General features: G+C 37.8%; 2 protein-coding genes across 7 annotated transcripts; one reads left to right on the top strand and one right to left on the bottom strand.

Annotated features, from left to right (window-relative positions):
• Positions 1-136: 136 nt before the first annotated feature.
• LOC113084860 (tRNA pseudouridine(38/39) synthase-like) lies at positions 137-6,756 on the bottom strand. Of its 6 annotated transcripts, none has more exons than XM_026254992.1 (7): positions 3,642-3,751; positions 2,894-3,332; positions 2,103-2,374; positions 1,818-2,001; positions 1,006-1,115; positions 683-861; positions 137-560 (listed from the first exon to the last, which is right to left on the bottom strand). In XM_026254992.1, exons 1-7 carry the CDS (start codon positions 3,737-3,739, stop codon positions 289-291), a joined length of 1,554 nt encoding a protein of 517 aa, XP_026110777.1. In that variant the 5' UTR covers positions 3,740-3,751; the 3' UTR covers positions 137-288. The 6 variants fall into 6 exon arrangements, 5 of the variants coding, with proteins under 5 accessions (XP_026110777.1, XP_026110781.1, XP_026110778.1 ...); XM_026254996.1 differs by lacking the exon at positions 3,642-3,751 and adding an exon at positions 6,742-6,756 and having other exon boundaries at positions 289-560; XM_026254993.1 differs by lacking the exon at positions 3,642-3,751 and adding an exon at positions 5,502-6,339 and having other exon boundaries at positions 289-560.
• Positions 6,757-6,993: 237 nt separating this feature from the next.
• On the top strand, positions 6,994-16,358 carry LOC113084861 (alpha-N-acetylglucosaminidase). Its single transcript, XM_026254997.1, has 7 exons — positions 6,994-7,521; positions 8,824-8,971; positions 9,071-9,217; positions 9,848-9,933; positions 10,985-11,241; positions 11,482-12,209; positions 15,195-16,358. The coding sequence occupies exons 1-7, from the start codon at positions 7,109-7,111 to the stop codon at positions 15,672-15,674; spliced, it is 2,259 nt and encodes a 752-aa protein (XP_026110782.1). The 5' UTR covers positions 6,994-7,108; the 3' UTR covers positions 15,675-16,358.
• Positions 16,359-16,553: the final 195 nt, after the last annotated feature.

The raw sequence follows: 16,553 nt of genomic DNA, 5'->3' as shown, positions 1-16,553 counted from the left end.
AAACAAACTGTATTTATGTATTAGCCTGCAGATCACGTGTAAAAATTATATGTTATGAATAATAATAGCAGATAACATTTTTGGTGTGTTTTGATTATTTCAAAATTGATAATGATGATTTCAAATTCACGCGTGATCAGAATACACAGTGTAATCCTTTAATAAAAGTCTTTCTTCGGCACAACAGAAAATTTGACAATTGAGCTGCAATGCACAAAGTTAAAGGAAAACTTTTTGTACACAAATTAAAAGTCAAAGCAGAAAACGTAACAGTTCGTAACCGTACATTTACAGGTTTTGTAAAGGGCAATCCTTGGTTTTTTCTCCATGGTTTTGCTCCAGGATTTGGTTTGTTCTTGTCAGATGGGAATGCTTTGATCTTTTCCCCCTGAAAACAGTCGTCTCCTCCCCGTTCTCTCCTTCTTCTTGCTCCAGTCTTCCTCTCTTCACGAAGTGCTGGATCCTGGACTCCAAACTCTGGCAGCGCGGCCGGTCCAGAAGAGGCTGGTACTTCTTCTGCCTGGAGCCCTCCATGAGCCAGCACTGCAGAGATGTCATCTCTAAGAAAACAAACAGACAGTTTTACAGTAGTTTCTACGTGCTACTTTTTAGATAAACATCAGGCAGTGTGTTAGCATCTCATTCCAGACAATTTATAAGTAGTTTCAGTATGAACACACACCTGTGGTTGTTTTCTGAAGGCCTTGGATCATGCTGAGCAGAACCTGGGTTTTCACTGCGTTCTGAACCCAGTGCTGGTGCAGAGAGTTCAGGACGTGGTTCTCCTCCTCCAGTTCATTCCTCCAATCCACACACTCGAAGTGACAGTCATACAACACCAAAGGATAATCCACCGCCATACTATAAAACACAGACAGCTAGGATTAACAGTGACTATTTTAGTCAAGAAAATGAAAGTTCCTATAATTCTGAAGCCTAACGGAGCACTTAGCAGCTTCAAGTGGAATCCAGGATTAGAGAAGGAAAAACTGAAATAAAACTCACCTGTATTGAGGTTTCCTTGGGTTTTTCTCCACATCCAGCAGCTGCTCAATGATTTCCGGAGCTTCGAGTTTCTGTCCGATGAGTAGCAGCAAAGCCATCATGCAGCGAACCTGGAACAGCAAAGTTAGTGGTTACGTTTAGAATGCAGTACTAGCTACTACTGCTAAACACTTGATTTGTTTTAAATGGCAAGTTCACCTTGCTAACTTCAACAAAATATAAATGATGGTCCTTAACTTGCAGAGACAGTTTCGACAAGATTATTGACTACTACTGAAGACATAATTTCAACTGATTAATAAATATCAACTGTTTTGACTGTACCTAATAATATTTGAAAAATTATTTTATTCTATGGTCACGCCTGCGTTCTGTTAAAAAATAACTATTAGAATCAAAATAATTACATTTATTAAATAGTTTTATGTTCAGGCTTTAAGGTTTTATTAATTTACTTGACTCTTCCAAGGAATTTTTATTATAGCTAACTATAACTACAACCAGGACAAAGCATTTCGGTTAAATTATATGTAAACTGAAATAAAATAAAATACTTATTTTATGTCAGCGAGTTGCTAAGCAGATATTTCTCATTTTTATTTAGTTTTGCTTAATGTATATAAAAAAACTGAAATATATAATTAAAAGGGTAACCAATACAAGGCTTAACTTATTAAGAAACAAAACCGGTAGGTTTCATTTACTTCTTAAATCTTAAATTTCTAGTAGTTTTGGCTCATTCTAAAGCTTGTTTTGTCTAATTTGATATAATAAGCCCTCCGAACGCCTCCAGTTTGAGACGAGCTCCTCACCTGGTGATAGAGGAAAGCAAGACCTTTGACCTGGAAGAAATAGAGTTGGTGTGGGTCATTAGGGCAGGTGGGGTTAAGTTGGGCCGGCTGGATGGATGCAGACAAGATGGTCCTTTGAAACTGCAAGACTCCATTACCTACATCCATCTTACAGATGTTCCTGAAATCATGTGTTCCCTCGTACCTGCAAACCCAGAGGAACAGAAGTATCCACTCAACTTAGAATGAAATGTTGTACATTATTCTTTAAGCAGACAGTATGTGTTGATGTTGTGATCTACTGACCGTTTAGCAGCCTCTGCCATGAGATCCACGTCTAAGTCTCCACGAGGGAAGTAGTATCTGTATGTTCTGGACTGGCAGTCGAAGCGTGCACTGAAGCCAGTTTCTACAGGAGCCCACTGCAGGATCCTAATGTCCTGGGGCAGGACTCTATTTAATATCTTCACGTAAGGTAATTCTTCTGCAGACGCCTTGGCTTTGACCTCCACTCCAGCTGGGACAGTCACACCTAAACCTCCTCCATACTGTGTTGAACGCAGATCAATGGATATGACCTGGAGAAGAGAGTAAATATCAGGAATGCAAATGTATGACTATTCAGATCACAAAAAACAGCACAAATGTAATGCCAAAATACAGGCTAATTCTTATCATTATTAGTAGCATATACACAATTCATCTCATACTTTTAGTTATAATCTAATTATCCTTTATTATTGTGTCAAATAACTGAAAATGTGTTTATATATTTGTGAATATCAAAAATCGATGACTTTACAAATTATGAAAACATGTATGACTGTTCAAATCACAAAAAAGCTTAGTATTACAACTTATTAAATATTATTATATTTTTTATTAAAATATTTAGAATTCTGAATAAATTCTGAATAAAATATTTATGAATGTATCAAATTAAATGATTGAAAATTGGTTCTAAATGTTAGTTGTAAGATGCAAAAGTAAATTCTAATGCTGTAAAATGTTATTGAGTACTTTTCTATCTTCCATTATTGTGGGAACGCTTGGAAATGTCATAAGTCACAAAATTCGGTAAATGTAGATGACAGTACCTGAGAGAAAGCACTGACTCCTTTATCTGTGCGGCCGCAGCGGTGATAGTTGGAGGTCTGTCGGTCCTGGATCAGTTTAGTCTTCAGCAGTGCCTCAAAAAGCCGGGCTTCGACAGTGTTGTCTGTGTTTTCCTGGACAGCGAAACCCTGATATTCCCAGCCGAGGTATGCCAGCCGCAGTGCCACATGTCTGCGAGGATGGACAGAGAAGTCAAAGGGCCTCTCTGCTCCTCGTTTCTTCTGTTTGGATCTGTTCTCCTCACCTTCCTGATGTTTCAAGCTCTCTGTCTGGTGACTGGTTGATGTTTCAGTCCTCTCCTCTCTCTTAGCTCTCTCTCTCTCCACTTTCAGCTGAGCTTTCAGTCTCTCCACCTCCTCTTCCAGAGCTTTCACACGAGCCAGCAGAACTTCTTCTGACATGGCTATAACAAACACAGATCTGTGAAACAAATAACAGAGAGGGCCATATAACAGCTTCGCATTATAAACATATACGTGTGTACGTGTGTGTGTGTGTGTGTGTGTGTATGAATGAATGCAGTTCTTGCACACTTTAACTCTAAACAGAGATTTGTGCAATACAAATCATTTTGTCATAATAATAGCTCCATAGTTCTCCTGTAGACTAGAGGTGTTTAGTGTGCAAATTAGCACGTGTTTACTTCCTATCAGCTTTCTGTGCTTCTTAATCATTTAATAAAACATAGCTTATAAAACTACAAACATATTTTAATTTAACTATACTCACATCCTTCCCGAAGCTGCATTAAAATGCGAAATGATCATTCTTCTTCTTCTTCTTTTCAAGTTTAATGGCGGTTGGCAAACCAAACTTAAATGGTGCATTCCCGCCACCTACTGGATTGGAGTGTGGATAACGTTATGGTAGTAGTGACCTAAATCCTGTTACTTAAATGAGTGTCTTTTAAGAAATTAAATACTACTTCATATATTTTGAGTTGCTTTGGGCCATTACCTAATAATGCTTTGATAGAAAAATCTTCCATTTCCATTTCTCTTAATGCTTGAAATAATTTAAATCTTTCTCTTGCATAAGCCTCACATTTTAATAATACATGTTCTACTGTCTCCATATTTTCCGAACTACATTTTTCACAATACCCAGTCTGGTGTTTCCCAATCCTGACCAAACTTTGATTTAGTAGACAATGGCCTATGCGCATTTTTGAAATTATAACATCCATCCTCCTATTTCCAATGTTTCTTCTTTCAAAACCAACTGTTCCTTTTATGTTGTATAAATGTCGACCCTTATTTCCACTGTCCCACTCATTCTGCCATTTCTTTCTAACTCCCTTAGCTATTATACTTTTAATCTCAGTCTTACTCAACGCAATCTTGATATCAACTTCTTGAAATTTAATGGCCTGTTTGACTAATCTATCCACCTCCTCATTACCTGCCACCCCCATATGAGCCGGTATCCAAAGAAAATTAATAATGATTCCCAATTGTCTGGTTCTAAAAAGACTTTGCAATATTTCATAAATTAAGTCCTGTCTAGCTGTAGATATACCACTTGCTAGACTTTCAATTGCAGATAGAGAATCTGTGCATATAACTGAACTGATTGGTTGAACTTCTTCGACCCACTGTAATGCTAATATAATTGCTATTAATTCTGATGTAAATACTGAAATGTGATCTGATGTTCTTTTCAAAATGTTAACTTTAAATTGAGGTATAAATACAGCTGCAGATGTTATACCAGAATCCGGATCTTTTGAGCCATCCGTATATATCTGGATGGCACCAAAATACATATGATCTATATAATCTTGTATTTTTACGCTATCCAGGACATTCTCCTTATTATGTTTGTCTTTATGTAACTGGATATCAATAAATGGCATTGGAAAAAACCAAGGAGGAATTGCTGGCAGAACCACACAGCTGGCAATATTAACATCCTTAATCATTTCTCTTGCCTCCTCATTAATAAACCACCCAAAACTTGTTAATTTTTTATAGTTATATTCCCAACAGTCACTTAAAACATTCTTAACTGGATGATTTTCCGATTGACCTTTTATGTTTGCCCAGTATCTCATTCTTAACTTAATCCTTCTCATTCCTAGTGGCATTACTCCCGTCTCAACATTAAGTGATGAAACTGGTGATGATCTCATTGCTCCACAACATATCCTTAACGCTTGATTTTGAATTTTCTCAATCTTATCAAGTTGGGTTTTTGAGGCAGAACTATACACCATGCTACCGTAATCTATAGTTGCTCCAATTAGTGCCACATAAATATTTTTGAGCGATTTCCGATATGCTCCCCATTCAGCTCCAGCTAGACATCTCATTATATTTATCACTTTTTTACATTTATCTATTATTTTCTGTATATGTACTCTGAAATTTAATTTTGAGTCCATCCATACTCCTAAAAACCTTACAACTAGTGTCTGCTCCAATGTTTCTCTATACATTTTAATATTTATAATAGGATTCTTCTTCTTTTTTGAAAAACAAATTACTTGTGTTTTTGCCATAGATATCCTAAAGCCCCATTTATTAGCCCAGTTTTCTATCAAGTTGACAGCATTTTGAACCTTTTCCTGTACAAACTTAACATTCCTACCTCTTTTCCATATTGCAGCATCATCAGCATATAAGGATTTCCCTATCCCAGGTTCTATCTGAGAAAAGATGTCATTGATCATTAAATTAAACAAAATAGGACTGCTGACACTCCCTTGAGGAGTTCCATTGTCGATTGAATAAATCTGAGAATACTCACATCCCACTCTTACTTGAATAGTTCTATTTAACAGAAAGTTCATAACCCAATTATACATTTTTCCTTTTATTCCAATCATATCCAGCTTAATTAAAAGTCCCTCCCTCCACAACATATCATATGCCTTTTCAACATCCAGAAAGACACCTACCAAAACTTCTTTATTAATCTGAGCCTTTCTTATGTCAGCTTCCAAACACAGCACAGAATCCATAGTGTTTCTCCCTTTTCTGAAGCCACTTTGGAAAGGGGATAATATATCCCTCCTCTCTAGAACATAAACCAGCCTGCTCATTACCATACGCTCCATAATCTTACAAATATTTGAGGTTAGAGCTATAGGCCTATAATTAATAGGTTGCGTAAGATCTTTTCCTGGTTTTGCTACTGGGATAATAACTCCATGTTTCCATTCCATTGGAAGCTTTCCTGAAATCCATACCTTATTATAAAGATTTAAAATGACATTTAATGAAGGATCTGATAAATGCTTAATCATTTCATAGCATATCTCATCCCTACCTGGAGACGTTTGTTTTGTCCCAGCAATTGCTCTCTTTAACTCATACAAAGTTAAATCATAGTCCAATGAATCTCCAGTTGACTCCTTAACTTCCAATATATGAGGATTTGCGAAATGATCAATTCTGAACAGTAACTTTTAAACGCAACACAATGTATTGGCTTCCGTGAGGCCACCCTTCAAAATAAAAGTCCTAACATATTTACAATGACTCGAAGTGCTGATTATTATTCTCCATTATTTAAAATAAACAAACAATAAAAAAAAGTCATAAATAGTAATGCATGAATGTTAATGTAAAATTAAATTATTGTAATTTTGTTGTTGAATTAACCGTTTATTAAATAATTTAAATGTTATTATACATAATAATAAATATTAATATTAATAATAATAATTTTTCATTAAGATTAGATTTTTTTATTATGTATTACATATTGCATTTATTTTAAATATGTGCCAATCAGAGTGGGTAAACTTGTCACAGTCGCCTATGGCTTTCTTACTACTTTTTTAAAGATGTTTGATTTATTGTAATAAAAAATGCATACAACCCACTTGAACTGGAAAGTGTCCTCTCTTTGATGACAGTTTTACATTTCCTCAAAATTTTCTTCCTGAAAAACAGTGCGGTTATGTTTAATCTGTAGATAGCAGTTGTTTATATCATTATATAGATATCACACATCGAATAGAATGGGATCATGTGATGAATAAAACCAAGTTTCCCCCTTGTCTTTCAAACTCGAGCTCTAATTGGCTAAAGCTCCTCAAAGGCCCTTCAGACTGTCTCGTGATTGGTCACCTGCTTTTCCATTGACACACATTACTTCCTGCTCACGCGAAGAAAATCAATAGTAGAAAAGTTGATATTTTTTAACTTTACATCTGCAGCACCGATGCCGCTGACGTCACAGATGTCAAAATGATACATTGTATCCGCAGCGCGCTTCTCGCGCTTTTATTTGTTACACTGTTGCAGTCGGTCTGCAGCGACTTTCAGACTCTCGCGCATCTGAGAGCGAAAGCCAGCGAAAAAACTCAGTCCAGAGCTGTGGTGGATCTGCTCAGGCGACTGCTGGGAAACAGATCTCGGGATTTCATCGTGTCAGTCAACAGGACTCTGTCTAACGACACTCTAGACGTGTGTGAGCTGCGATCCGCGAAGAACAACAAGATCCTGGCGGTGGGCAGCACGGGGGTCGCGGTGGCCACCGGTATATACAACTATCTCAAATACTTCTGCAACTGTCATGTGTCCTGGTCTGGAGATCAGTTAAATATCCCCCGACCCCTGCCTGCTCTCACCGGCGTCCTGCGCATCAATACACCGCACAGGTAAACAGCCTTATAACAATTTAATTCAGCAAAACACTTTTATTCATTGATACTGTTTGACATTTTCAGTGATTAGAGTCAATAAATCGTAAGTAAAACCTTAAAGACTTATAATCCTTGAAAGATTCTTATGAATATTTGAAAGTTTCAAAACATAAAACATAAAAATATTTTTGTTTAGCAACTTAAATGTTATAAGTCACTATCCCATTGGTAAATTACATGATAGATTGCAAGCATAAAGCAATGCAAATGTATGTTCATTACGTTCATCTTACATTTTTAAATGATACAACTTGTTTTAGAATGTTCAGAGAAGTATTATTTACATTATTTTTGCAAAATGAAAATAGAATGTTCCCTTAAAGGGATAGTTAACCCACTATCCACCCTCATGTCATTCCAAAACCACAAGACCTTTGTTCATCTTCAGAAAACAAATTGAGATTTTTGTGATGAAATCCCAGAGCTCTCTGACCCTCCATAGACAGCAGCCTAAGTGCAATGTTTTCATTTATATAAATAAATAGATACATTTTTCCATTTAAAATATTTTTTCAAATGTTTTAATTTAATTTAAGAAATGATCAGTTACTGAAAAATCTGTACTGGCCAACCACAATTAATATACTGTGTATTAAGTAAAATAATTTCAAAACAGACTTGCATTTTATGTCTCTTAGCGCAGATATAAAACAAAATACTATAAACTAGTATCACTAGTTTTCTCAGTGTGATTAAGTTGAACTGTTTTTATGTGTTTTGTTGAGATGAGAGCAACTATAATCATCATTTTAACATGACAAATGCACACTTCAGTGGCTGTCTAGACAAGATTGTCTCTGTCTTTTCCTTTCATTTAATATTTCTTATGTTTTGCATGCAACTCATCATTCTGTGAGCCATTGTTTTGGGGTTTTTCTGCATGTTCTTGTGTAGCTCCAATCATGAGAGCGTGTTGTGTGTGATTTGAAAGACAATGAAAAAAGCAGCATTGCTGATAATCACCAATATTAATGTGGATGTTTTGTTATAGCCGGACATTTTTTGTTGTTTTGTTGCGTGTTGGTCTTATTAGTTCTGCATGAGTTGGCCTGTACTATGTCACTGTCAGAGACGCCGGTGGACGGTGAATTCCAAACAATGTAAACATGAGGTTATGAATGAGGTCATGTTCATTACAGCTCCAAAACAGAAAATAGTATTCATTGCCAAGTGTGTCACATGTTGGAGATGTGGTGGTTAATGTGTGGAGGACCTACTGCAGCAAATTAATTTCATTTGGTGTTTGTGTAACTCTAGGTTCAGGTACTATCAGAACGTGTGTACTCAGAGCTACTCCTCCGTGTGGTGGGATTGGCCCAGATGGCAAAGGGAGATTGATTGGATGGCACTGAATGGCATAAATCTTCCTCTAGCGTTCACTGGACAGGAGGTGCTATGGCAGGAGGTGAGAGGAATTCTTTAAAAATGGCTGGTCACATATAATTGAAGATTTGCAAGTGTATGTTGTGTTTTATGCTTGTTTTCTTTTCCTGATGTACTGTAGGTTTATCTGTCTCTCGGTCTGAACCAGACCGAGCTGGATCACTTCTTCACAGGTCCGGCTTTCCTAGCGTGGAACCGCATGGGAAACCTGTTTCAGTGGGGAGGACCGCTTCCTCAGTCTTGGCATGTCAAACAGCTCTACCTGCAGGTACTGAACAGTCTTTTGATAAAAGAAAATTCCTGAAAAAAATTAATCGGAGAAATTTGGTATTTTTTCCTTTTTTTCCCTTTTATTTCTAGGAACAATCTTGAACATACATCACATAAATTTGTTCTGTATGACAAACAATATACAAAATTAATATATAAAGGAGAATTTAAATTGTTGTTAAAATTTAATTATCATAACTTTCTTTTTATCATATTCAAATGTTAAAATGGATCGTAAGTGGACTAATATTAAAACTTCCTAGCCCAAAGTGATCATAGAGGATTTTAACCTGGCAAGTGCTAAAACTGGCAAAGGGAGAGATATGAGTCATATGTGAAGGTCAGAATATTATAGGTGAGAATCTAAAATATCTAAGCCACATCTAGAGAACATCACAGAGACTTTGGCATAGTAATCACACAATACTTATTTTTTTGCATGACTCAGAGTCATGCTCAGAACAACTTAACAACTGCATAGTATCATGTTCCAATCACCCACAAAACCCAAGCATTATGAAAGCAGAAATTCTATTACCAGAAAATAAAAAAATCTAGTTGTACATAGTCATGCATTACAATGTTCTTGCTAAAAACTATTAATTTTTTTTGCCATTTATTCCTCCAGTTTAAAGTCCTGGACCGCATGAGATCTTTTGGGATGATACCTGTATTGCCTGCTTTTTCAGGAATCGTACCTGAAGGTATTACCAGGTAATATTTCTCAAATGTGTCTTCCATTTAACATAGATGTAAAATGTGAAATCATGAAAGTAGTGTTGGTTATCAAGTACATTTTTATGGCTGTTAAATTTCCTTATTATTTAAAGGGATACTTCCACCTCAAAATGAAAATGTATTAATTAATCACTGACCCCCAGGTCTTTCCAAACACATAAAAGCTTGTTCGTCTTCGGACCACAGTTTAAGATATTTTGAATGAAACCTGGGAGGCTTGTGACTGTCCCATAGTCTGCCAAGTAAAATAAACTTTCAAGGTCCAGAAAAATATGAAAGACGTCATCAGAATAGTCCATCTGCCATCAGTGGTTCAACCGTAACGTTATGAAGTGACAAGAATATTTTTTGTCCACAAAAAAAAAAAAGACTTTATTCAACAGTTTGTCTCCTCACCATCTCTCTGCATCACTGTAGCACCATTTTGGAGAACCTCTGAACACAAGCAGCGTATCTTCTGTGTCAGCTGCACTGCACGGATGCACCGTTTAATTCAAATCAAAGTGTAAATACACGTAGAAAACATATCCTTTCTGCTGACATAATAGCCTACGCAGTTTGTATTCAGTGGATATTCTCCAAAACGGTGCTACGGTGATGTGGAGAGAAATAGAGACAAATTGTTGAATAAAGTCATTATTTTTGTTTTATTCAAGTACAAAAAGTATTTTCGTTGCTTCGTAACATTATGGTTGAACCACTGAAGGCAGGTGGACTATTCTGATGATGTCTTTCATACTTTTCTAGACCTTGACAGTGGTATTTACTTTGCAGTCTATGGGACAGTCACAATCCTTCCGGGTTTCATTTAAAATATCTTAAATTGTGTTGGCACAAAGACAAACAAGCTTTTATGTGATTGGAACAACATGGGGGGTAAGTGATTAATGACAACATTAGAATTTTGGGGTGGAGTAACCCTTTAAGGCCAGTGCAATGAAAATTTGCAAATAACACACAATTTCTATTTGTATTATTTATTTGAGAGTGAAGACAGGAATAATCCCATTTAACAATGCCTTTTTAGGTTGTTCCCCCAAGCAAATGTGACAAAGCTGAACCCCTGGAGCCATTTTAACTGCACCTACTCCTGCGCCTATGTGCTTGACCCACGCGACCCACTCTTCCAGCGAATAGGATCCCTCTTTTTGACCCAAGTCATTAAGGAGTTCGGAACAGACCACATTTACAACACAGACACCTTTAATGAAATGGCCCCAGCATCTTCGGATCCCACTTACCTGGCGTCTATCAGCCGTGCTGTTTTTAATACTATGACTTCAGGTAACTATGACTTTGTTACCCCTTTTTATTTGGTCCGGGAAGTAACTATGATATTGTCCTAGATGTTGAAGTTGCTCATGTTTCTTCTGGGATTGCATTTGGTTTAGTTTTAAAACCCACAATTGACCCGCTTATTTTCTGGGGCACAGTTGGGGGTGGGATGAAGCATGGTGTCCTCACAACTGCTCACACAGATGCGTTGTGGTCTCATATTCTCTCCCTTTACTCTCTCTCTGGCAGTGGACCCTCAAGCAATTTGGCTGATGCAAGGCTGGTTATTTATCAGCGACCCTTCATTCTGGAAACCAGACCAGGTCAAGGCCCTGTTACACGGCGTCCCCCTGGGGCGCATGATTGTCCTGGATCTCTTTGCTGAATCCTTGCCTGTCTACTCTTCAACAAACTCCTTCTACGGCCAGCCATTTATCTGGTGCATGCTGCACAACTTTGGAGGGAACAGTGGACTGTTTGGAACAGTGGAGAGCATAAATTCCGGCCCCTTTGATGCCATCCGCTTTCCGAATTCAACCCTAGTGGGATTGGGTTTGACCCCCGAAGGCATCGAACAGAATCCAGTCATTTACGAACTTATGAGTGAACTGGCCTGGCGCAAAGAACCCGTCAACCTTTCCAAGTGGGTTTCGCTGTACGCCTTGCGGCGCTATGGAAGTATGAATGAGAATCTGACGGTGGCCTGGCAGCTCTTGTTTCATAGTGTGTACAACTGCACTCTTCCGCAATACAAGAACCACAACCGTAGTCCATTGGTACATCGGCCGTCCCTGCACATGCAAACGGACATTTGGTATGAACCAGCTGACTTCTACAAGGCGTGGAAGCTTCTGTTCCAAGCCGCGCCAGCGTTAGTGACTCTGGAAACCTTCAGGTACGATCTTGTGGACGTGACGCGTCAAGCGCTTCAGCTTCTTACAACTGAGTTCTACAAGGATATACGGAATGCTTTCCAGGTAAATCCAAACTTAACGGTTATGTCAGTGATCTAGTGAACCAGGCTAGGGGTGGGCAATAAGACCAAAATCTTTTATCATAACATGAGTAGCCTAATTTTATTGCACCGTTAGCGATGCATATAATGATATTGTTATTTTTGCTTCAAATAAGGTCTTTATGATATGAAATTTCTACATTTTTATAACTCGTGAGAAAAAAATATGCAATATAGATGTGTGCATCTGCAGTAAACCCTGGTAGGATAAAATGTCAGGACACCCACCCCTGTGCATTTGTGTTCATCCTGGGTCACAAACATGCACAGTGTGCATGATAGAAAACTAACTCTGCATTTTACCAATATACTGTTAAATGTTGATAATTTTCTTATTAATTTGGTAATATTGTTCGACACTTGTTTGTATGTGCATCACAGGAAGACTCTTTTAATTGCAAGTAATTTAATTGCAGCTTTAAATGTATGATTACACTACTTACTCACAGTTGTTTATATCCAGGTTCAAGCAGCTTTCAAATTCATGCGAATCACACCACAGTCTATGGAGCCAGAAGAGTCTCAATAAAGATAAATGCACACACTACATTCACATATGCACACACAGGATTCATAGATGCACACACATGATTCATAAATACACACACAAGATGCACAAATGCGCACAAAATTCACAAATGCACACACAAAATTTAAAAAGCACAGAAGATTCACAAATGCATACAAAATTCAGAAATGCACACAAAAATCAGAAATACACACACAATTCAGAAATGCAAACAACATTTACAAATGCACTCAAGATTCACAAATGCACAGAACAAGATTCACAAATGTATTTCTGATGCACACACACATATATCTTGATTCACAAACTGCTTACGGTCTTAGAACTTCACTGCATTTGTGTGTGAATTTTGAGACTCCCCTGACTTGGCTCCACACACAAATGCTTTTTTTTTAAACAGGGAATGATCAGCAACCAATCAGATATCTCCCTTCTTTTAGCCAATCACAAGAATGCATCCCATGTGGGAGTGAGTACTTATAAGCCAATCACAGGAACATGTTCACACAGCAATTGTATTAAATTGTATGAAAATACAGATGTTTAGATTACAATTCAGGTTTATTTTTTATTATTTTTTACAAAATATAAATTTAAAAATGTCTCAATACATATAGCCCAGTGACTGCAGAAAAAAAGTTAACCATGGATTCATAAATTTGCGATAGGCAATTATTTCATTTTATTGAAATATTTTAATGAAAGTAAAAAAAAAAAAAGTTTAAACCTTTTTGAATATTTAAATATATCTAAATATTCTTTTGGATGCAATATAAAAGTCACTTTAATTATAATATTAAGTCCCTACATGAAGAGAGAGTCAGTGGTCCGCTGCGAGAGGAAAGTGGCTCTCTGGCTGCGAAAAGTGGGTCTCCGGCTGTCGTTCGCTGAGGAAAGTGAGTCGCTCGCTGGGTGAGGAAAGTGAGTCGTTCGCTGCGTGACTCCTGAGGAAAGTGAATCGTTCGCTGAGGAAAGTGAGTCGTTCGCTGCGTGACTCCTGAGGAAAGTGAATCGTTCGCTGAGGAAAGTGAGTCGCTCGCTGGGTGAGGAAAGTGAGTCGTTCGCTGCGTGACTTGTGAGGAAAGTGAGTTGCTCGCTGGGTGAGGAAAGTGAGTCGTTCGCTGCGTGACTCGTGAGGAAAGTGAGTCGTTCGCTGGGCAAAGTGGGTCGCTGGCTGCGCAAAGTGAGTCGCCGGCTGTGTGAGGTAAGTGAGTCGTTCGCTGAGGAAAGTGAGTCGTTCGCTGAGGAAAGTGAGTCGTTCGCTGCGTGAGGAAAGTGAGTCGTTCGCTGATTGGCTTATAAGTAAACAATCCCCCACGTGGGGTGCATTCTTGTGATTGGCTAAAACAAGGGAGATATCTGATTGGTTGCAGATCATTCCCTGTTTAAAAAAAGGCATTTGTGTGTTGAGCCAAGTCAGAGGAGTCTCAAAATTCACACACAAATGCAGTGAAGTTCACAGACCGCAAGCAATTTGTAAATCAAGATATATGTGTGTGTGCATCAGAAATACATTTCTGAATCTTGTCCTGTGCATTTGTGAATCTTGAGTGCATTTGTAAATGTTGTTTGCATTTCTGAATTGTGTGTGTATTTCTGAATTTTGTGTGCATTTCTGAATTTTGTATGCATTTGTGAATCTTCTATGCTTTTTAAATTTTGTGTGTGCATTTGTGAATTTTGTGTGCATTTGTGTATCCTGTGTGTGTATTTATGAATTATGTGTGTGCATGTATGAATCCTATGTGTGCATATGTGACTGTAGTGTGTGCATTTATCTTTATTGAGACTCTTCTGGCTCCATAACAGTCCCATTGCAACCAAACTCAAAACCAGTTCCTACAGCTAGTCTTGGATTTGGTACCGTGGTACATTGTATTATCAAATTTCCAAGCGAACTGTGCTCTGTTTCGAACTAAATCACTGGTGTGAAAGCCCCTGCCTTAATGACATTTTGTTTTATGGGAAAATAAATGTCCATTGTCAATAGTGTACCAAAACAGCTTTTTGTTAGTTAACACAGTTGTTCCCGACCTTTGTCCTGGGGGCACCCCAACGCTGCATGTTTTGCATGTCTCCTTAATCAAACACACCTGATTCAGCCCATCAGCTCATTAGTACAGAGTCCAAGACCTGAAATTTGTGTGTCAGAAAAAGGAGACATGCGAAAATTGCAGTTTTGGGGTGCCTCTAGGACCAGGGTTGGGAACCACTGAGTTAAAACACCAAATTCTCATGACCAACTTGAACCCATTGCGAAATTTGCTTGGGGAAATCTTTTGCCCTGATGCAAAATTCCCCAAATTATTGATTCCTATTACAATGATAGGATTTCACCCATTAATAAAAGGTGACTACACCTTTTATTGTTTACAAAATTACAGCTTTGAAATATTAATTTATTTGTATGATTCCCAGGCTCAAAAGCTTCCTGACCTCCTAACCGCTGGTGGCGTGCTTGTCTATGATCTCTTACCTGAACTGGACCACCTCCTTTCCAGCAACGAACACTTCCTTTTGGGAGTCTGGCTTGAACAGGCTCAGGCTCAGGGTGTGGATGAGCACGAGGCACAGCTGTATGATATAAATGCACGAAATCAGATCACCCTTTGGGGACCCGATGGCGAAATCTTGGACTATGCCAGCAAGGAGTGGGGCGGTCTAGTGGAAGACTATTATTTACAGCGCTGGGGCTTGTTTGTTAACACACTAGTGGAGTGTCTCGACAGAGGAAGACCCTTCAAACAAGACATCTTCAACCAGGCCGTGTTCCAGGTTGAGAAAGGGTTTGTCTACAACCAGAGGAAATATCCCTCCAAACCACTAGGGGACACATATGAGATTGCACTACGGATCTTCCTCAAATACTACCCATATGCTCTGAAAAGGCTAAAATGAAGGGAACTTGTTTCATCCATCTTGCATAAATTGTTTAACACGGTGGTCGACAATGGTCAAAAAACAGTTTTCATTTTATCTTCTCACTTTTCTTTTAAAATAATGGCCAAACTATCACAAGAGACTACTTACAGAAACCTCTAAATGGTTTATATGTCAGGTACTAAGGTTTACTGCATTACGAATGTGTTTTTGTGAAATGCAAAGTGTTTTAAGAATTGAAGCCTAAAACAACTTAAGTGCAAGTAAAATAAATGCATGTATGAGATCTAGCAAGTTTTAAAAATGTAAGGACACTTTACATTCTCAGTAAGGATTGTGATGGCAACCATTAGCAATGGCAGGAAAACACTTCAGGAAAATCTTGCTGAGAAAATGCAATTATATCGCCCCCTTGGTATTAATGATCTTGTAATGAGTTTTCCAAGTTCTTTATGCATTTTATCATGTTTCTGCTGATGTTCCAGGTTTTTATGTATGTCAGATATACTGTATATACTTAATCTATTTTTCCACCCCTAAAGTGTGTGAAATGTAAAAATGTTGATGCAGCACAAAGACATTGTTTTACCATTGTCCCAGTCTAGATCTGTTGGACAAAACACTGCAGCTGAGATTTCAGAACGTTGTCTTTTTTGTGTTTTTTTCATTTACAAACTGAATGCAAAAATATCTTTGAAATGATCCTGTGAATTACTGTACTAAGATTGAGTAGTTTAACTTGTTTTTTTGAGCGTATGGACTTTTAGTCAGATTTTCAGTCTACAGTTTCTTGTTTAGTTAACCAGCACAAACAAAAATGATAGTCACTAAGACCTTGTAAAACAAAGGTTGCTGAAATTAAAAAGGTATTTTTTTGTATTTTTGTCAGATAAAAGC

This window comes from Carassius auratus, unplaced genomic scaffold (genome assembly GCF_003368295.1).
Source record: "Carassius auratus strain Wakin unplaced genomic scaffold, ASM336829v1 scaf_tig00040743, whole genome shotgun sequence".
Classification (NCBI taxonomy): Eukaryota; Metazoa; Chordata; class Actinopteri; order Cypriniformes; family Cyprinidae; genus Carassius; species Carassius auratus.
This window is presented reverse-complemented; position numbering and strand designations above follow the sequence as displayed.

Coding starts and splice junctions, on each gene's coding strand:
- LOC113084860 (XM_026254992.1), bottom strand. CDS start 3,739: ATGCACCATTTAAGTTTGGTTTGCCAACCGCCATTAAACTTGAAAAGA. Junction 2,002..2,102: donor ATGGCAGAGGCTGCTAAACG/GTCAGTAGATCA, acceptor CTGGGTTTGCAG/GTACGAGGGAACACATGATT. Junction 862..1,005: donor CCAAGGAAACCTCAATACAG/GTGAGTTTTATT, acceptor TGTGTTTTATAG/TATGGCGGTGGATTATCCTT.
- LOC113084861 (XM_026254997.1), top strand. CDS start 7,109: ATGATACATTGTATCCGCAGCGCGCTTCTCGCGCTTTTATTTGTTACA. Junction 7,522..8,823: donor CGCATCAATACACCGCACAG/GTAAACAGCCTT, acceptor GTGTAACTCTAG/GTTCAGGTACTATCAGAACG. Junction 12,210..15,194: donor ATATACGGAATGCTTTCCAG/GTAAATCCAAAC, acceptor TATGATTCCCAG/GCTCAAAAGCTTCCTGACCT.